Source organism: Phyllobates terribilis, unplaced genomic scaffold (genome assembly GCF_046119375.1).
Source record: "Phyllobates terribilis strain yellow unplaced genomic scaffold, ASM4611937v1 Scaffold_3__8_contigs__length_932513732, whole genome shotgun sequence".
NCBI classification, from domain to species: domain Eukaryota; kingdom Metazoa; phylum Chordata; class Amphibia; order Anura; family Dendrobatidae; genus Phyllobates; species Phyllobates terribilis.
In genome coordinates this window covers 126,006,183-126,027,924 of record NW_027362763.1, presented here as the reverse complement: position 1 = coordinate 126,027,924, position 21,742 = coordinate 126,006,183, and the positions used below count along the sequence as shown (strand labels likewise).

The 21,742-nt window shown below is 44.6% G+C and overlaps 2 protein-coding genes across 4 annotated transcripts in view; one reads left to right on the top strand and one right to left on the bottom strand.

The window, feature by feature from the left end:
* The window catches only part of SMC6 (structural maintenance of chromosomes 6), a 75,665-nt gene extending 60,746 nt beyond the window's left edge, over positions 1-14,919 (bottom strand). The window contains exons 1-7 of one of the 3 annotated variants that reach the window (XM_073674123.1): positions 14,782-14,919; positions 13,274-13,429; positions 12,007-12,127; positions 9,271-9,376; positions 6,912-7,048; positions 5,295-5,356; positions 3,152-3,232 (exon numbers count right to left, since the gene is read on the bottom strand). In XM_073674123.1, the coding sequence (XP_073530224.1) occupies positions 3,152-3,232; positions 5,295-5,356; positions 6,912-7,048; positions 9,271-9,376; positions 12,007-12,127; positions 13,274-13,390 (624 nt within the window). In that variant the 5' untranslated portion in view covers positions 13,391-13,429; positions 14,782-14,919. The remainder of the gene's footprint in view (positions 1-3,151; positions 3,233-5,294; positions 5,357-6,911; positions 7,049-9,270; positions 9,377-12,006; positions 12,128-13,273; positions 13,430-14,781) is intronic. The other 2 variants (XM_073674124.1, XM_073674125.1) reach the window with 2 other exon arrangements.
* Positions 14,920-19,436: 4,517 nt separating this feature from the next.
* The window catches only part of GEN1 (GEN1 Holliday junction 5' flap endonuclease), a 61,281-nt gene continuing 58,975 nt past the window's right edge, over positions 19,437-21,742 (top strand). The window contains exon 1 of the mRNA XM_073674122.1: positions 19,437-19,603. The gene's annotated coding sequence lies outside the window, so the exon portion shown is untranslated. The remainder of the gene's footprint in view (positions 19,604-21,742) is intronic.

Sequence of the window (21,742 nt, the reverse complement as noted above, 5' to 3'; positions counted from 1 at the left end):
GTACAGATATAAGGAGTCTGTTTGGTGAGTTGGAAGTGAAGTCTATTTTGTATCCTGAAGATACTAGTTCCCTGACCCACTTGTCTTCTGTAATAGGTAGCCAGACTTGATGAAAGAGTAAAAGTCGGCCTCCTACAGGTGGAGTGTCTTCCTGAGTCCGTGAGTCATGATGAGGAGAAATTCTTAGGATTTTCCTCCTTTTGATTTTTAGTGGCCTGCCTTTGACTGCCAGGATTTGTCCGACGTTTGTGTCGGCCTCGAGTCTTCCCTGCGTGTGAAGCGGCTGTTATTTTGTGGTGGCCGTGAAAAGGACCAGCTAGAAGAGTTCCGAAGGGATCGGAAGCGAGCTTGGTTACGCTTGTTATAATTGCGCCTGGGTTTCAGTTGGGGAAGAGAGGTACTCTTACCCCCTTTGGCATTGGATATCATCGTGTCCAAGCTTTCACCGAAAAGTCGACCGCTGAGGTATGGAAGGTGCGTGAGGGACTTCTTTGAGGCTGCGTCCGCTTTCCATTCACGCAGCCAAAGGATACGCCGAATTGTGATGGCGTGTGATATTGCGCCCGCTGCACCTCTTGCAGAATACAGAGCTGCATGAAGCATGTAATCTGCCACAACTGCTATCTGAACTGCTTGGTCCGACAGTTCAGGGGCAGAAGCTTGGAGGCCAGTTTGTAGATTTTTTGCCCAAGCCAGTATGGCCTTGGCTGCCCAGACTGAAGCGAACGCGGGGGCTAGGGAGGCCCCTGTGGTTTCGCAAATTGAGCGAGCCATACTTTCTACCTGCCTGTCTGCTGCATCCCTAAGGGTTGAGCTATCTGGCAGTGAAAGAAGTGTCTGCCCATTCTTTGGTCGTTTCCTTTGGAAAGGGGTAACGGGCCTCCAGAAACTTGCGATTGTTAAGCTTCTTGTGAGGCTGTGAGAATTGTTTTGTGAGGATAGATTTAAATTCTGGATGATGCAAGAAAACCTTAGGTGGTTTCAGAGCTCCTTCAAATGAAATCTTATTTTGTGGTGCGTCCGGAATCGGATCAGAGATGTCCAGCACCCGATGTATGGACGAGATTATGTCCTCAACTAGCGCTGCATTGCTAGGTGGGATTGGAGTTAGGGATCCATCAGTTTCCTTGTCTGAGTCCAAATTGCAGACGCCTTCTGACTCCTGTGTATCACTAAGGTGTGTCCTAGGTGACCCACAATGAGGGATTTCTCTGGACGGAGATTGGTGCGTAGAAATATCATGTCTGTCCCTGGTAGGGGACTGTGTAGATGACCTGTGACTACGGTATCTCTCCCTAGACAGGGATGACCGTGTGCTATGGGATGACGCAGATGAGCGTGACCTGTGGGTGCGCTTGCGTCCTGACCTTGACATGGATGTGCCTGGGTCAGTATGTGACTGCGTCCGGTTTTCCCTTTGTTGGGTAGCATTCATAGTCGAGGTATGGCTTTGCAGAGCCTGAAGCAATTTGGAGGTCATGTTATCTATGGACTGTGTCATAGATTGTGACATTTGAGTGACCCATTCCGGCGTAGGATTAGACACTGAAGGGTTGGTAGGGGCTACTTGGGACTCCGGCACAGTAGTCTGAGTACAATCCTTGCAATGCGGATATGTGCTGCCGCTGGGAAGAGCATGACTGCAGGCTGTACAGAAAGAGTAAAAGCAGTCCTGCCTGGTTTTCTTAGACTTTGAGCCCGGCATAGTGCACCTGGAGTGGCTATGCAAAAGGGCTAACTGTGCAGAGGAGGATACAGAGTACTAAAATTCACAGCTGAGGTAACTCAGACTGTGAACTTACCCCACCAATGTGCCCCTGTGAACAGCGCTGAAAGAGCCTGGTCCTGTGCCTCCCCGGAGACTTGGCTGGCCTGTATGTGTCCTGCAGCTTATGATGGCCGCCGTGGCTCTTCTCCTGCTTGCAGAGATGAAGGAGAAGGGGGGCGGAGCGCTGCAAGGGCGGCAGTTGCTATGGAGATGCGCGCCCTGCAGCCTAGATCCGCCCCCTGTGTGACACCGCAGTGAGTAAAAATAGTCATCCGGGGGGCGGAAAATGGGCGGCGGCTTCGGCTAGGGGGGGCTAGATCAGAACAGGACCCCCCCCGGATTGAAAGGCAGAATGGCGGTGGGGACATAAGTGGGAGGGGGTCTCTGAAAAGAGTCCCCCTTAGACGCTTAAGATGAAAAGCTGCCGCAGGTGCAGGGCCTGTGAAGGGCTGTGCCTGTGTGTGCCATGGCTGCCTGTACTCCCCCCGGCTCCTACAGGGTCCCACAGACAGACTGGGGCTCCTGTATTGCAGCTGGTCCTCGGCTGCAGTGTGCTGGCTGGAGAGAGCTGCAGATGCTGCCGTCCAGGCCCTACCTGATGGTGTCTCAACCTAATACCCCCAGGGGGGATTAGGGAGGGTGCCGCTGTCACCTGTCAGGGGGCTTTGTCCTCGCCTCAACTTCAGACCAAGACCGAGGGAATTGGGGAAGGAGGGGGATTCTCAACTTCGAGCCTGACCCGAGAGGCCGGAGAAGGAGCAGCACGGTGGCTACGCCATCTCAACTTCAACTGTGCACCCTATAGTAGGGGGCAGAGGAAGGAGCCATGCCGGGGGTCTCTTAAGAGACCCTCTTTTCTACATCTGTAATCTCGTGCTGAAGCGAGGGACGAGTGAAGGTCTGAGGTGTGCCTCCTTGCGACACTAAGGGAAAACTGGAGTAGGCTGATGCCGTCCGGGGGTGTATACTGCAGAGGAGGAGCCACAGTTAATCTTTTTCAGATAAGCATAGAGTCGCCTCCTAGTGGACAGCAGCATAACACCCAAGGTCCTGTGTCCCCCAATGAGGCGACAGATTAATTCCTCGGTCCTTAAAGGGTTAATCATATTAATTAATTTCATTTGTCATAAATTATACTTTAGTGGACGCAGTAATATTAATTTCTTTTTCTATTTTTGGATTGGCAAAAGAGTGCAAATCAAACTTTTATATTTCTCCATTAATCTTCCCTCTTTTTCTTTTCTTAGTCCCCTTAACAGACATGGCATAGGTAATAAAAGAAAGGAAAAAAAAAATAAAAGTGGTTAATAAGTTTAGCGTAGGCACACATGACAAAAATGTTCTGCAATGATGAAACTTCCCCCTGGGCTGTATGGGACTCACCTTATATTTGTCGGCCTCGTTCTTAGACTGCAGGAAATGCTTGCTCATCTCCTGTGTTAGGACAGACACTGGATTGTCCACCTGAAGAGAAGCACAAAGACTAGGACTGGGTGCAAGATACACAGAATATTAACCAAGAGGGCGAAAAATTACAGCACTATGACAGGAGGGGGGAATCTATGGGTAAGATATCAATCATAACATTTTATTGTCATTTATTTAAAAGGTTTCTCCAGTAAAAACAGGATAGATAATAACAGGCTTGGACTGGCCCACAGGAGAACAGGGGAATCCTCTGGTGGGCCACCACCCTATTATATCAGCAGTACTTGGCACAATATACTTGAATCACTATGTGCAGACAAAGGCGGCGTCTTATTCATTTAATAATCTACCCAGTTTATTGCTATAGAAATTTCTGATTGAGGATAACGTCACATTGGCATGTAGCTGAAAAGTGGGGCTCTGGAGTTGATGCTACTTGTGGGCCCTTGGCACCCCAGTCCGACACTAGATGATAACAAGGATCGTTGGGGGGGGGGGGGTCCGACCCCTGGGAACTGCACCCATCGGCAGGACGGGGAACTTTTATCCCTGTACGTTCAACTACTTCCTCTCCATTCATTCTCTTAAGAAGCTGCTGTGCGCGAGAACGAGTGGAGGCATAGTCAGGCATCCAACCTGCCGCTCCATTTTGTAACGGGGATAAAAAGTTATTGACTAAGGCTGTGTGCCCACGTAGCGTTTTTCAAGCGTTTATGCTGCGGAATTTCCGCAGCATAAATGCTTGTGAAACGCTAGGTAATCCGCACCCCATGGTCCCCAAGGGGATTCCGCATGTTCTATGCACATGCTGCGGATTTTTCCGCAGCGCTTATGCTGCGTACAAAAATCCGCAGCATGTCATTTAATTTTGCGGAAGTGCAGCGGAACTCCCGCCATTGACTTGCATTGAGACGCACAGAAACCGCGACTGTACATTTGTACAAGCGGCTTCTATGCGTCTCTATGTGCGGATGGTACCCAGTTCTGGAGGAGAGGAGACTCTCATCCAGACCTGGGTACCATTGTACCTGTAAAAAAAGAATAAAATAACAAATAAAGTTTATAGTCACCTGTCCGGCGTCTTATCTCTGAATGCCAGCAGCGCTGAAGGACCTTCGGTGACGTCACAGTCATGTGACCGCAGGCCCTTCACCGCTCTGTCTCGCGATATGCCGGCAGCCGGGAACCAGCCAGGAAGCAGCGCTGCAGCCACGCCGGGCATCGGGGGTGAGTATAGCTTTATTTGTTTTCATTTTTACGGTTCACACTGTATAAATCCATGCTGTTTGCATGGATTTATACAGTGTGACCTAGTTGTCAAGCACTTTCCAAGTGATGCTATCGCCTGGAAAGCGCTTGTCAATCTGCATGCGGAAACGCATGTGAACCCGCATGTGGATCCGCATGTATTCTGCAGGAAAAACGCATGCACAATCTGCATGCGTTTTTTTCTGCCAGGGAGATGCAGAAATGCTGCAGAAATTTTCTGCTTCATTTCTGCATCGTGGGCACATAGCCATATATAAATTAAAAAAGTGCAATAGGTGCGGTTGGACCCCCCCCACTGATCAATAAGCTACCATCTAGTCTGCAAATCATTGAAAGCAAGTTGCCACCTGACAACCCCTTTAAATGCCTTGTCCTTTTGTCACAATGTACGATTGCTCGAACCTTGATTAAAGGAAGCTGTGAAACTTTTAGAGTTGGTGCAAATTTATTTGCACGTCTTGTTCCATCAGCCATGACAGTGGTCTGAGACCGCAGCACGGAAACACAACATCTCACCTCCTGGCATCCATGGATCTTCTTTTGATTAGCCGGCCTGACGTGACATCATCACTGCATCGTGACACATCCAACGCACCGCCAGGCCGGCTAATCAAAAGAAGAGCCATGGATGTCTGGAGGTAAGAGGGGGTAATCTTTCTCCCGTGCAGCTGGAATGGGACGTGCAAATCGAGTCACATCAACTCTCCCCTCCATGGCCGCAAGCAAAGTCTGTGCAGTTTCATGCCGCAGTCCACAAGTCTATTACTTTTTGCATTCAGCAAATAAGGAAGAAATGGAAAACCTCATCATGCAATTATAGTCATATTACCTGTATGTTGAAATGGTCAAGGACTGCGATGAGTTCCTCTTTCTTAGTAGAAACCAGTGCCCCTAAAGTAAAAAGTAAATTTTATTTTAACCCCTTCAGACATGGGCAATTTTTCATTTTTTTCCCCTTTTTACACGAGCCATAACTTTATTTTTCCGTCAACATTGCCGAATGAGGGATTGTTTTTTTTTTAAGGGGACAAGTTGTACTTTAGAATCACACCATTCAGTTTACTGTAATAAAAAAAAAAAAAAAAAAATTGTGAAATTTATTTACTATGTTCACTATACAGTAAAACTGACCTGGCAATATGATTCGCCAGGTCAGTATGAATTTGCAGATACCAAACATGTATAATTTTTTTATTGTTTAATTGTTGAAAAAAAAAACTTTTTTTTTTTTGCTTTTGTTGCCATTTTTTGAGACCCGTATTGTCTCCATTTTTCGGGATCTTGGGCTGGGTGAGGGTGTATTTTTTGCATGCTGAGATGACGTTTTGACTGATATCATTCTGGGGTAGATACAATCTTTTCATCGCCTCTTATTGCACTTTATTGCAATGTTGCAGTGACCAAAAATATAATTCTGGCGTTTTGATTTTTTTTCTCGTTATACCATTTACAGATCGAATTTATTTGTTTTGATAAATCGGGCTTTTACAAATGCAGCAATACAAAATATGTAGTTTTTTTGTTTTATTTTTAATGGAGCAAAAAAAAAAAAAAGAGGGAGATTTGAACTTGCGTCTCATTTTTTTTCACATTTTTAAGAATTTTTCCCCCACTTTTTTTACTGTATTTAATAGTCCCCTGAGAGGACTTGAAGCTGCGCTCGTCTGACTGCTTGTGCTATACATATCAGGGCATCAGCATTGCTATGTTTAGGGAAAATCATGATCTCCTGTGAACGCCAGCTAAACGCTGGCTTACACAGGAGTATCGTAATGACAGGCATGGGGGGTCTTCAGAAGACCCCTAGCTGTCATGGCAACCCATTAGCGCTGCGCGATCACATCAAGGCGCACAGATGGGATTGTGGAGTAACGTGCCCACCTGCTTAACAGCTATGCTCCATCCACAGCTGCTAAAAGGCACATGATGGCTGAGTAAATCAGCCATCATCTGCCAGGCTCGGAGTGAGAGCCCGCATCGAAGTCAGGGAGCCGGCATATGATGTACCAGTACGTTATATGTTGGGACGGGGTTAGGTAAGAACATCAAAAACTAGTGAAAATAAAAAGTAGAGTGCCCACTTTGATGATTGTGCCCCCCTATTAGACAAAACATAATAATTGTAGTCAGCAGATGGCAGCATCACTCTGTGATGCCACTGAAAAATATGGACTCCGTCACTGAGTGCAATAACAGTAATGCGCAGCCCCTGAATGAGTCTAATGGAGTACCTACCACATATTGAAAGAAAACATGTTGGGACATATTCATAAGTGGCAGATTTGCTGAAGAATTTACTGGGACTGTCCCTCTAATCTGAACAGGGCTTGTAATCCATGTACTTTCTGCAGATACAATCCCATTCATGCATTTGGGATGGAAGCAACAAACCTGCTGCATGTGAACAGAGTGTATAGGATGTATGGTGCACAATGTCAGCATCTACCTGAGGAGCTCTTCAGCTTATAACTGCGCCCCCCATCTGTTGTGAGGCGCTGCTGCACGATAATGGACTCTCCATAAACGGCAGCTTTAAACGCATCGTTCCCTCTGTTCCGCAATTTTATGGAGACGTCGGCTGAACTGAAAGCAAAGAGCAGATGTTAAATATCTGTAAGAGAACTGCAAAACCTATACAAAACCAACCAAAAACATCCAAATGACCCTGATCAAAAGTTCACATACCCCAGTTCTTAATAACGTGTATTGCCCCCTCTAACATCAATGACAGCTTGAAGTCTTTTGTGGTAGTTGTGGATGAGGTTCTTTATTTTCTCAGATGGTAAAGCTGCCCATTCTTCTTGGCAAAAAGCCTCCAGTTCCTGTAAATTCCTGGGCTATCTAGCATGAACTGTGCGCTTGAGATCTCCCCAGAGTGGCTCAATGATATTGAGGTCAGGAGACTGAGATGGCCACTCCAGAACCTTCACTTTGTTCTGCTGTATCCAATGACAGGTCGCCTTGGCCTTGTGTTTTGGATCATTGTGTCATGTTGGAACGTTCAAGCACATCCCATGCACAGCTTACAGGCTGATGAGTGCAAATTTGCCTCCAGTATTTGCTGATAACGTGCTGCATTCATCTTTCCTTCAACTTTTACCAAGTTTCCTGTGCCTTTGTAGCGCACACATCCCCAAAACATCAGCGATCCACCTCCATGCTTTACTGTAGAAATGGTATTCCTTTCATCATAGGCCTTGTTGACCTCTCTCCAAATGTAACGTTTATGGTTGTGGACAAAAGTTCAATTTTGGTCTCATCACTCCAAATTGCCTTGTTCCAGAAGTTTTGAGGCTTGTCTCTGTGCTGTTTGGCATATTGTAGGCGAGATACTTTGTGGCATTTGCGCAGTAATGGCTTTCTTCTGGCGACTCGACGACCATGCAGCCCATTTTTCTTCAAGTGCTAGTTTTCAGAGAGTCCTGAATTTCAGCTGATGTTATTTGTGGGTTTTTCTTTGCATCCCGAACAATTTTCCTGGCAGTTGTGGCCGAAATTCTTGTTGGTCTACCTGACCGTGGTTTGGTTTTTACAGAGTCCCTGATTTTCCATTTGTGAATCACAGTTTGAACGCTGCTGACTGGCATTATCAATTCCTTGGATATTTTTTTGTATCCCTTTCCTGTGTTATACAATTCAACTACCTTTTCCCGTAGATCCGTTGACAATTCTTTTGCTTTCCCCATGACTCACAATCCAGAAACGTCAGTGGCTGGTTGAAAGAAGCAAGAGTCTGTCTGGATCCCAGAAACTCACTCAGCTTTTATGCACACACACTGATTACAAGCAAACAGGTCACAGGTGAGGATGTTACCTTTAGTAGCCATTCAAACCCATTTGTGTCAAATTCTGTGCAAGTTATCGGGCCAAAATCACCAGGGTATGTGAACTTTTGATCAGGGTCATTTGGATATTTTTGGTTGTCATTAAGATTTACAAAGAGAAAACACAGTAGTTTGACAATAAATGGCTTCAACCAACCAATAACCATGAGTGGACAAAAAGTTTTTTTGTTATCATTCATATTCTCTGAAACAAGGCCAAAAAGGAAAAATTCTGCGGGGTATGTAAACTTTTGAGCATAACTGTAACTGCGTCAGTCATGAACATTGTATTAAGGCATGGACACATCAGTGAGTGAGCAGAAGCCAGGCCAGCAATAATAATAATAATCCTGCATGCCTATGACGTTTATCAGCAGAATACAAGCACTGTCTATGCTTGTATGTGTCCTCCCGGGTAAATAGTAATAAACAGTGTGTGTGTATATATATATGTGTATAGACATACACGTATATTACACTGTTGTGTGTATAATGTGTGTGTATATTTATGTACACACACATTTTAAAATACTAATATTTTTATTTTAAGTTCCCCTCAGCAACAAAAATAAGTACTAAAAAGACACAATTTGTTTCATATTCATATAAAATACACTACGTTTACTCCAATTAAGTATACGCAAATCCTTAATAAATTGAATTCATTCATTCAACAGGACCAGGTCTTTTTCTTTCTATAGTTACGCTACATTCAACAGGATATTTGGTGTGAAAAGAGAACAGTTAAATCTATATAAAAACACAACAACAAGTTACAGGTACTGACACGTGGACAGGAAAAAGGAAACGATGAAAAAAAAGAAATGGTCTGGTCATTATGGCCCCTTTAGACCTAGTCATTAAGGGGTTAATGCCGACACGTGTTGTGTACGTACAGCCTGTATATACACGGTTCTCCGAGGACAGATTACAGCATCAGTGACCAGTAGACAGATGTTTGGGAAAATATGTAACACTTACGTCTCTCCGTCCTTCACAAAGCCTTTGATTGAGGTCCCTCTGTTTGTGATGGCAGCTTTCCCGCCGAGCCCTACGATAAGAGCTGTCAGAACCGCACTTTTGCCACCTTCATAACAGAACAGTAAGGGAAATTAATGTGAATCCTTAACAATTGAGACATTATGTGATACAGGTGTGACATTACTAAACAGAGACCTGTCAGCCCCAAAACTCAAATTCAACCACTTGAGCACCTATAAAAATCACACCTGAAATGCCTTGTCAAGGGTGCACGGAGGACCCCTAATTGGGAGAGTTGAAGGGATCGATTTGCCGGATTGCAGTCCAGCGTCCCGGTCAGTGGCACCTGGCGGTTAGAAGGGAGGCCTGCGAATCTCTTACCTTCCTGCGTTGATTTGCCAGGGCTGGCGCAACGGCATCTGTATGATCTGACATGACGTCGCGCCAGCCCTGGCTAATCAGAAGCCGAGCAAGGCACGATGGAAAGTAAGAGATTTGAGGGCCTCCTGTCTAGTCGCCTGACCTGGACACTGGACCAAGCCCCGTGAATTGATCCACTCACCTCTACTAATTAGCATATGTGATGATAAAAAAAAAAAAATGTTTTATGTAAAAGTAAAGTAATGAAATCTACACTACAGATATATGACTTTTGTAGGAGATAAGAGCCCAAATGACTGTATAAGTGATTTAATTTGAGTTTTTGCGGGTGACAGACTCTCTTTAAAAAGAATAAATAAATAAATCTGTCCCTAATCTAAGATCTCAGGTCTCAGCACTGTATATAAAGCACTGAGTACAGCTATGAACACACTGTTCATACATCTTATAAAAACACATCTCAATAGGACACCTTGTCCTTTTCTCCCCAAATGCAACATTACGAAGACTTTCTAAATATTCTGTATGATTCTGATCTGACGGTACCCTGCACTTCCTCATCTTATTGTCCAAAGTAAAAACAGGGAGCTGCTTGCTCTACAGATTAAAGTGTGGAGAGGTAAGAAAGTATCTAAGTCTTCAGGGAGGGCAGATCACACAAGCTGGACTGTGTCAGAGTATAGACAGAGAAGAAAGCGAACTCGGCAGTCTGCAATGGGAGGGAGAATCATACACTCCACTAAAAGGAGGAGTTCCCTCATGAACTACAGGAGAAATGAAATCAGTAATGAAGCTGTGCCGATACATCATCCTCGCCACAAAGACCTCACATCCAGCATGTATTACTGGGAGGGATATGCCCACATTATAAAATGTCTGAAACTAGAAGCAGGCTGCAAAAGAAGGAAAAAAATTGGAGCCTCGAAGTTAGTGCAACTTTTTTTTTTTTACCTTAGAGTTAAAGATAACAAACAGTATGTAAAAATATATATATTTTTTTCACCGTGTCAAGGCTATCCAGAGTCTTTAATAAAGGAAAGAGTAATTTGCACATAAATATAGCGCGGTCCATAGTGGAGCAGCCATACAAGCGCAGCATATAGATAATACCTAGCTTGTTTATCTAATTTGTAAAGAGCAATTGTGGCAGCGATCCTCTGTAAATTAAAGAGAACCTGTTGGCAGCATTTTACTGAGTAAAGTATAGACTGGGACATATTGGCGCTGTCATACTGATTAAAATAATACCTCAGGTGAAGAAATAAATTTTGGACATTTTCTTTAATCTGTGTTTGAAGTTACTTGTATTCATATCGTCGTGCATCAGGGCGGGACTTTATGTAAGGTCTTCAGCTTTGTTCCGACTCCTCCGCTGTGTCTGGTTGTTCTTTCTATTTAAAATTTTGCGCAGATTGAGCTCTTAGAAGTAGTCAGGATAATGGCGCCGATAGCACTGAGCAATCTATGTATTTTGCAGCCGGTGGCGGCTGCGCATGCGTAGATTGTCCTATGCAATTGCGCCATTTTACTAAAACCTACCATTAGCGCTAGCTGCGGATGGCGCTTGCGCAGATTGATCCAACTGGTGGGCTTCCGTAAAATGGCACCGGTGGCAATGAGCAATCTACGCATACACAGCCTCCATTTTCCTGAAGACTTCAAAGAGCTCAATCTGCGCAAGCACCACCCGCGGCTAGGACTAAGGGTGGGCTTCAGTAATATGGCGCCATTGCACTGAGCAATCTACGCATGCACAGCCGCCGGCAGTTGCACATGCATAGATTGCTCAGTGCCACCGGCACCATTTTCCTGAAAACTTTTAAGAGCTCAATCTGCAAGAGGACAGCGCCATCGTGAAATTTTAAATAAAGAACAAGACACCCAGACACAGCGGAGGGAACAGGAAAAGCTGAAAACCCTACACACTGTCCCGCCCCGATGCACAAAGATACGAATACAAGGAAACTTCAAACATGGATTAAAGAAAATCTACAAAATGGATTTCTTCACCAGTAATATCATTTAAATCAGTATGACAGCACCAATAAGGCCCTCTATGTACTCAGTAAAATGCTGCTGAAAGAACCCTTTAAACAGCAGCAGATAGTTTGCTACACTGTATTAGTGTAAAAAAATAAAATTGCCTAGGCTGAGGATTGCAGCAGATTCTTCTCTGTGAACGCATGTGAACAGGTATGTTTCTATTTGCAAAATAGTGACAAAGTTACATGAGTCTCTATGTACACAGCACTGACAAACAGGCTGAGCCAAAGCCGGTGACAAGGTGCACACCGGGCAGGATCCACACAACACTGTTATTTTATTAGTTAACGTGATCTCATCATCATTACTTACTTCCATTGTTCCCAACAATAAAGTTAACATTTGGTCCAAACTGGAACGGCCCCAGCATTGCATGGCACATGAAGTTCTTCAAGGAAATGCTTTCAATAATGCCAACTTCAGCGGTGGCCTGCTAAAACACAATCACATCGATACACAGCGTTCTCCTTTATGCAAAGCTAATTCCAGTAATATCAATAGCCACTTTGTTCACTTCATCATCTTCTTTCAGAAAACTTTTCCCTATATACAAAGATTTGTAAAAAAAAACAAATAGTATTACTTACCCTGAGGCTGCGCCGCTGCCAAGGTCTCCATCGACATTGCTGCAGCCAATCACTGAGCTCAGCTAATTGCTTGGTCTACATCACTTAACCTGCAGAGCTCAGTGATGACACCGACTATAGCCAATCAATGGAGACCGACATCGGCGCAACAAACTGCAAATAGAGAAAAGTTTTCTGAAAGAGGACAACTCCTTTAAATGTTGACTGTTGCTTTAACAATTATAAACTTACTAGTTTGCCAAGGCAGCCATCATCAAAAGTAATTTCTTTGTCAAAGTTTTTTTTTTTTTTTCTGTAAAAAATTCTTGTAAAGTTATGGCTTCTAGGTGTCATTTCTGAGCCACCACCTGTTGTCAGGCCTGATCCATTTAGGGGTGGCGTCCTTACGTCGACTGTTCTCATCAGTAAGTATTGATTAAACAGGACTTTGTTCTCCTGAGAATGATGATTTTTAAGCAAATAAATAGATAAATAGGTGAGGTTTGCTTGTCCGCCAGGTTATTGGCAGTCTGTTTACACTGCCCCATCGTCTAGAAACTGCAACTGCTAGGATCGCTCATTCCTGACAATCGTGCACTGTAAATGTACCTTACACAGACAAAATGTCATAGGACCTCATCAGAGCACAGTATATAAGCTGCTGAACCTTTATCATGTCTGGATCCATCTACGACTGTTCATTAAATTACATGTTCATTTCCCTTCTCCTGAGAAATCAAATCTCCTGTCTCCACTTCCACCCCCCCCCCCCCCCCCCCAGGATTGTTCCCAAAGTCTTCTGTTTCCCTCCTCGACTTGTCGCCCAGTTTTCTCCCATTCTCCCCTCCACTTTTGTGATTTGCTCAGTGAAAAAGCTGGGTTATAGTTGGGCCCCTTCTGAAACAGTCTCTTTAACCCAGCTTTCCCAATGCTATGCATTATAATACTATGGCACAGCCATATGAGCCATAAAAACTGCATGGAATAAAAAGGAACACCGCATCTGTACTCACTGACTGAGATTCCCCATTCACGTAGGTAGAAGCAGAGGCTTCATGATCGTTGTCAACTCGCGCCCTCTTCCCATTTCCAACTGTGTTCAGTGGACTCGATTCCTTTCTTTTAACCATTGCTCGTGAGGCAATAAAAAATAACTTAAAAAAAAATCTCTGGAAATGAGAAAATGTACAACAGTTCTCTCAAAGCTGGTTCATCTAATATGTATACGACATCACATACGCTGTAAGCCCGAGCTTACATATAGCAGCCCCTCCCCTTCCCCGAGTATTTTATCACAATACCCAGTATGTAGAGACCAGACATGCCCCAGCAAGTGACGTCACTGGTCTCTGCATGCCGGGTATTCTGAAAACGCTCTGTTGCCGGTTCATTACTGCTGATCTGAGCTGGCAACAGAGCGCACTGTCATCATTGTGTATATGGCGCAGGGACTAGCCCAGCTCCTGAAATGAAGGTCACTGACAACGCTTCGTTTCAGGGATGGGGTAGAAGCTGTGACAGTTACTTATGCTATATAGTGTAATTAAGGAAGGGTAGGGGATTATTAATTCAAGTGTATTAGAAAATAGATTACATTATGGCACTAAATAGAAAGGGATTTAGAAGGAAATTACTTTGTACCACCCCTTTAAATGCAAGAAAAACTGTGAACTTTATAGAACTAAAAATGTCTGTGACTTTAATAATTATATTATATTTTAGTTTAACTTTTAAAGCAAACGTGTCAGCAGAGTTGTGCCGCGGGCAGCAAGAGGGGCAGCCGGGTATATTCCTCTCTGAAACGCTCGCTCTGGCATTTCAGAAAAACATAGTTAGAAGATCCGGCCGGGAATGAGACGAGCCCGGTGCTGACCCCGTTCTTACCCCAAGACCACCGCAGGTGATTGACACATCGCCCCCCCTATGGGAGAGACTTGTCAATCACCTCTAGCAGCGCTGGGAAGAGCCGGCCGGGCAACCTGTGCCCAATTAGTTTGGTTTCCGGACGGATCTTCTATTTTCTGGCTGCCCATGTTTTCGGCAATAGGAATCAGATGACAGGGCCCTTCTAACACCACTGTCAGTGAATGGAAGCCGGACAGAAGGGGAAAGCTTGAGAAACTGATGTCTAGAGCTCTGTTCACACCATTAAAACGGTTTCCATTCACTGTCAGCAGGCAGAAATGTACTGTGACACAAGGTAGACACACACGCTCTGTCTGTATCAGTGGGGTCAGTAACACTCATTTTGGGGGGCGGCAGGAGGTCCCAGTGGTCGGCACTGAACAAGCAGACTATTCGGACAGAGGAATGAAACTGTCTAAATGAGAAAGTGTCCGCTGCCCATACCAACCAATCACAGCGCAGCTTTCATTTCACAATAGGCCCCGGCAAAATCAAAGGCGCGCTGTAATTGGGTTATGGGCAACTGAGGTAATTCGTAAAGGTGACTTTCCCGCCCGGTCATGTAGACAGCAGTGTAAGCGCAGGACATTTACCGGCCCGTTATACTGACACTCACCTCCGCGGAGACCCCACCGCTACCAACCACAGGCACTCGGGACAGCTACGGTGGTCAAACAATCCCCAACCTGCCTCACTGAGCGCAGGAAGCGGGATTCCAGGCCCCGCCCACCTGCCGAGGACAAACAGCTGGAAATACGTCATCAGCCCTCTCGAGCTGTGCAGCCGCTAGGGGGCGAACAATGTGTTATCCTTGTGTCTGCGATACAGGCGGCCATGTTTGTGGAGTCCAAAAGACATCACTGTATAGTGAAAGTGATAGTGTGATGCTACAGAACAGTGTGTATGAAACAGATGCTATGTAACAAGTGTCCAACACACGGAGGCTGAAGAGAAACAGTCACACAGGCTTTATCATGGCATTCGTGCCTTTTTTGGGGGCGTTTCTCACTTATTTTTTATTTGCGCCGTATTGTTTAGTAATTTCTGCCTTTTTTTCAAGTTTATTTTATACGTTATAATTTTTACGTTGGTTATTTTTCATCAATTGCAACTTTTTTTAAAAAAAGAAAAGTTGAAAAATTATTTGCGTAAATAAATTTTGCCGCCCCCCCCCCCCAAGAGATTTTATATAACTTGTGGCTAAAATGTCACAAAACAGGACAAGCTCATGAACCGCGCGCAGCGTCTTATAGGATGATGGATCGGGCTCAATGTGTTGAGCACTGGCAGATCACGTGAACCTTTCCTCCCACTCAGGACGGGACCCCCATTAGCATTCACAGGGTCGCTGACTATCACCTGACTGCAGTCGTCCCATACCCACACAGGCAACAATAGGAACAATGACACAGGATTGCATTTATCTATTTATTTATTTATTTTTTTATAAAACTGTTTACATTAAAGAAAGAAAATATTAAAAATATGGAATGTTTAAGGCATGACAGAAAGAGAAATAAAACCTTCTCTAATAGTAGACTTGTGGTTAATTTGTCACATTCTAGATTGTAAGCTTGCGAGCAGGGACCTCACTCCTGATGTAACGGGTTAAACTGTCTTACCTTGTATTGAATTTATTGTTTGTATATGTCCCCGCTTAATTGTAAAGTGCTGCGGAATATGTTGGCGCTATATAAAATTATATATATGTATATATAGCATACATACACACACATATATGTATATATTTAAAAACACATATATATATATCATTTTATTTATATACATATATATACACTGCTGAAAAAAATAAAGGGAACACTCAAATAACACATCCTAGATCAGAATGAATGAAATATTCTCATTGAATACTTTGTTCTGTACAAAGTTGAATGGAAATCAATTTTATTAACCAATGGAGGTCTGGATTTGGAGTCACCCCCAAAATTAAAGTGGAAAAACACACTACAGGCTGATCCAACTTTAATGTAATGTCCTTAAAACAAGTCAAAATGAGGCTCAGTATTGTGTGTGGCCTCCACGTGCCTGTATGACCTCCCTACAACGCCTGGGCATGCTCCTGATGAGGTTGCGGATGGTCTCCTGTAGGATCTCCTCCCAGACTTGGACTAAAGCATCCGCCAACTCCTGGACAGTCTGTGGTGCAACGTGACGTTGGCGGATGGAGCGAGACCTGATGTCCCAGATGTGCTCAATCGGATTCAGGTCTGGGGAATGGGCGGGCCAGTCCATAGCTTCAATGCCTTCATCTTGCAGGAACTGCTGACACACTCCAGCCATAGGAGGTCTGGCCTTGTCCTGCATTAGAAGGAACCCAGGGCCAACCGCACCAGCATATGGTCTCACAAGGAGTCTGAGGATCTCATCTCGGTCCCTAAGGGCAGTCAGGCTACCTCTGGCGAGCACATGGAGGGCTGTGCGGCCCTCCAAAGAAATGCTACCCCACACCATTACTGACCCGCTGCCAAACCGGTCATGCTGAAGGATGTTGCAGGCAGCAGATCGCTCTCCACGGCGTCTCCAGACTCTGTCACGTCTGTCACATGTGCTCAGTGTGAATCTGCTTTCATCTGTGAAGAGCACAGGGCGCCAGTGGTGACTTTGCCAATCCTGGTGTTCTGTGGCAAATTCCAAGCGTCCTGCACTGTGTTGGACTGTGAGCACAACCCCCATCTGTGGATGTCCGGCCCTCATACCACCCTCATTGAGTCGGTTTCTAACCGTTTGTGCAGACACATGCACATTTGTAGCCTGCTGGAGGCAATTTTGCAGGGCTCTGGCAGTGCTCCTCCTGTTCCTCCTTGCACAAAGGCGGAGGTAGCGGTCCTGCTGCTGGGTTGTTGCCCTCCTACGGCCCCCTCCACGTCTCCTGGTGTACTGGCCTGTCTCCTGGTAGCGCCTCCAGCCTCTGGACACTACACTGACAGATACAGCAAACCTTGCCACAGCTTGCATTGATGTGCCATCCTGGATGAGCTGCACTACCTGAGCAACTTCTGTGGGTTGTAGAGTCCGTCTCATGCTACCACGAGTGTGAAAGCACAACCAACATTCAAAAGTGACCAAAACATCAGCCAGAAAGCATTGGCACTGAGATGTGGTCTGTGATCCCCACCTGCAGAACCACTCCTTTATTGAGGGTGTCTTGATAATTGGCAATAATTTCCATCTATGGTCTATTCCATTTGCACAACAGCATGTGAAATTGATTGTCAATCTGTGTTGCTTCCTAAGTGGACAGTTTGATTTCACAGAAGTTTGATTTACTTGGAGTTATATTCTGTTGTTTAAGTGTTCCCTTTATTTTTTTGAGCTGTGTGTATATATATATATATATATATATATATATATATATATATATATATATATATACACACATATATATATATATATATACAGTACAGACCAAAAGTTTGGACACACCTTCTCATTTAAAGATTTTTCTGTATTTTCCTGACTATGAAAATTGTACATTCACACTGAAGGCATCAAAACTATGAATTAACACGTGGAATTATATACTTAACAAAAAAGTGTGAAACAACGGAAAATAGGTCTTATATTCTAGGTACTTCAAAGTAGCCACCTTTTGCTTTGATGACTGCTTTGCACACTCTTGGTATTCTCTTGATGAGCTTCAAGAGGTAGTCACCGGAAATGGTCTTCCAACAATCTTGAAGGAGTTCCCAGAGATGCTTAGCACTTGTTGGCCCTTTTGCCTTCACTCTGCGGTCCAGCTCACCCCAAACCATCTTGATTGGGTTCAGGTCTGGTGACTGTGGAGGCCAGGTCAGTTGGCGTAGCACCCCATCACTCTCCTCCTTGGTCAAATAGCCCTTACACAGCGTAGAGGTGTGTTTGGGGTCATTGTCCTGTTGAAAAATAAATGATGGTCCAACTAAACGCAAACCGGATGGAATAGCATGCCGCTGCAAGATGCTGTGGTAGCCATGCTGGTTCAGCATGCCTTCAATTTTGAATAAATCCCCAACAGTGTCACCAGCAAAGCACCCCCACACCATCACACCTCCTCCTCCATGCTTCACGGTGGGAACCAGGCATGTAGAGTCCATCCGTTCACCTTTTCTGCGTGGCACAAAGACACGGTGGTTGGAACCAAAGATCTCAAATTTGGACTCATCAGACCAAAGCACAGATTTCCACTGGTGTAATGTCCATTCCTTGTGTTCTTTAGCCCAAACAAGTCTCTTCTGCTTGTTGCCTGTCCTTAGCAGTGGTTTCCTAGCAGCTATTGTACCATGAAGTCATGCTCTCTTAAGTCTCCTTTTAACAGTTGTTATAGAGATGTGTCTGCTGCTAGAACTCTGTGTGGCATTGACATGGTCTCTAATCTGAGCTGCTGTTAACCTGCGATTTCTGAGGCTGGTGAGTCGGATAAACTTATCCTCAGAAGCAGAGGTGACTCTTGGTCTTCCTTTCCTGGAGCGATCCTCATGTGAATCAGTTTCTTTGTAGCGCTTGATGGTTTTTGCAACTGCACTTGGGGACACTTTCAAAGTTTGCCCAATTTTTCGGACTGACTGACCTTCATTTCTTAAAGTAATGATGGCCACTCGTTTTTCTTTTCTTAGCTGCTTTTTTCTTGCCATAATACAAATTCTAACAGTCTATTCAGTAGGACTATCATCTGTATATCCATCAGACTTCTGCACAACACAACTGATGGTCCCAACCCCATTTATAAGGCAAGAAATCCCACTTATTAAACCTGACAGGGCACACCTGTAAAGTGAAAACCATTTCTGGTGACTACCTCTTGAAGCTCATCAAGAGAATGGCAAGAGTATGCAAAGCAGTCATCAAAGCAAAAGGTGGCTACTTTGAAGAACCTAGAATATAAGACATATTTTCAGTGGTTTCACACTTTTTTGTTAAGTATATAATTCCACATGTGATAATTCATAGTTTTGATGCCTTCAGTGTGAATGTACAATTTTCATGGTTATGAAAATACAGAAAAATCTTTAAATGAGAAGGTGTGTCCAAACTTTTGGTCTGTACTGTATATATATATATATATATATATATATATATATATATATATATATAATAATAATAATACATGCCTATATTATAAAAATGTGTATATATGCTATAAAGATGTGTGTATATATATATATATGGGGCTCTGATCTCGGTTTTGCAGCAGACATCCTAATTGTAAATACCTTTTCCAGCAGGATCGCGGACGCGGACCACTGTAATCTAATAGAGCCCTTTCACGTTACGTCATCCCCGTCATGTGACTGTAACCGGAAGTCAAGCGTTTTTGCGCTGGGAGCAGCACAATTCAACGCAGCATGGCGGGAATTCCGCGGTCTTCAGTGCTGCCACTGCCGGAGCCGGGCGGAGCACAGCTCTAGGGGCTCGCACCGTGCGGCTGCCGTCATTATAAGGTGAGACCATGACGTAGCTGAATCCCCTACGATTTACCTGCACTATCTAGAGGGGGGGGGGCGCACTAATGATGAGTTAATTTGCATATTTAAAGGGACCTTCATCAGTATTGGGCTCCTAAAGCACCGGCATGTGTTCGGCCTGGGCTCATCTCTGGGAGCTTATCAGCTCTTTCACTGATATGGGCAAGATTGGAAATTGCCGCTCTTACTATGACCCGCTGGTGCTTTAGTGGCCCAAACCCTGGTGACAGGTTGTCTATAATTGTCCAGAGACTTATTCATGTGCAGGTAAAGAGACGGTCATTAGATTGTTACACACTCTCCAGATTTTGGCATGTGTTAGTATAAATGCACCTTCGGCTATTTTGGTCAGTAGACCTGACCCTTGTAGAGCTCTTGCTCCGCAATGATCATTCTCCGCCCTCCATGGCTCTTATTTGCCCCTCAATGTCTAGGATTGCAATGCCTCAATTTCAGAATTCCTGTAGGTTTTGTCAGGACACTGGAGTTCTGCCTTCTTTAGTTTACAGCTCTTTGCCTAGGAGACCTACCACTGCACTGAAGGTGGCCGGGATTAGGAGGTAGCCGCGCTCCGGCGATTCTGCTCAGCTTCAAAACAGTGCTTACAAGCTCAATAGAAAAGAGCACGTAAGCACTGCATGTGTTCTGCTGTATAGCAGGTCTCCAAGGCAACGGGCTGTAAACAAAAGAAAAATGCTAATATCTCATGAACGGGAGAAAATTTTAATACAGAATCTCATGGACTGTAAGCATGCGATCAGGACCCCCCGACCCGAGGTGGGTGATCCTCTCTAATGTCCCCTCTGTATTGTAAAGCGCTGCAGAATATGTTGGCGCTACAGAAATAAAAAAATAGTTATTCAAAATATAATCAAGCAGCAAGTTTCTGTATTTACAAGCACAATGTGATGACACCCCATATCTGAAGAGTGGAGTAACCCTTTAAGCAGCAGAGAGATGTGATTATAACCCAGATAATGGTAAGCGTTCCCTGTGCAGTCATTCTCCATATTAGTGGGGACGGCCGAACCTTACAGGGGTATTCCGGGCTTGTGCGCTATATCCACAGGATCCACCATGGATGTATAGTACATGCAGATCCCACTAATGGGTCTGGCTCCGAAATCATGCCCTGATGTGCAGAGATCAGTGGAGACGAAGTCCCATCAGCAGCTCATCACAGATGCACGCTCCACTGATGACTTCCACATCTACTCTACATTGATATATATGTATGAGATGGGAATACCCCTTTAAAGGACTTATCTGGGACCATTTTATTTTTTACTATGGGCCTAAAAACTAACAGAGGCAACTACCTGCCTGTTCTACCAAGCGGCGGCTCAAAGTGGGCACTGACCGTTCCTGCCGGTGATCCAGCTGCTGCATGTCAGCAGAGCAGCTCTTCTTCTTCCACTCTGCTCTATTGACTGAGCGTGATTGCTGACGTCATGTTGATTGACAGCCGGCTCCCCACAGTTAGGCAGCAAGGAGCCGCCTGTCAATCAGCATGATGTTGGCAGTCATGCTCCATCAATAGAGCAGAAGAGAAGCCGCTGCTTTGTCAATGGGTCTGTGTGGCGGCGGGGTGCCCTGTGGTGGCGAGGCCATGTGGCGGTGCTTTATTGCAGCGGGGCTCTGTAGCGGTTCTGTATGATGGGGCTCTATGGTGGGTTCTATGGGCATCTATATATCCACAGTGAAGGAAATAATTATTTGATCCCTTGCTGTTTTTGTAAGTTTGCCCACTGACAAAGACATGAACAGTCTATAATTTTAAGGATAGGTTAATTTTAACATTGAGAGATAGAATATCCCCAAAAAATAAAGAAAATCACATTGTATAAATTAGATACTTATTTCTCACTGCAAACAAATTATTTGATCCCTCTGGCAAACAACACTTAATACTTGGTGGCCAAACCCTTGTTGGCAAGCACAGCAGTCAGACGTTTTTTGTAGTTGATGAGGGTTGTGCACATGTCAGGAGGAATTTTGGTCCACTTCTCTTTGCAGATCATCTCTAAATCATTCAGATTTTGAGGCTGTCGCTTGGCAACTCGGAGCTTCAACTCCCTCCATAAGTTTTCTATAGGATTAAGGTCTGGAGACAGG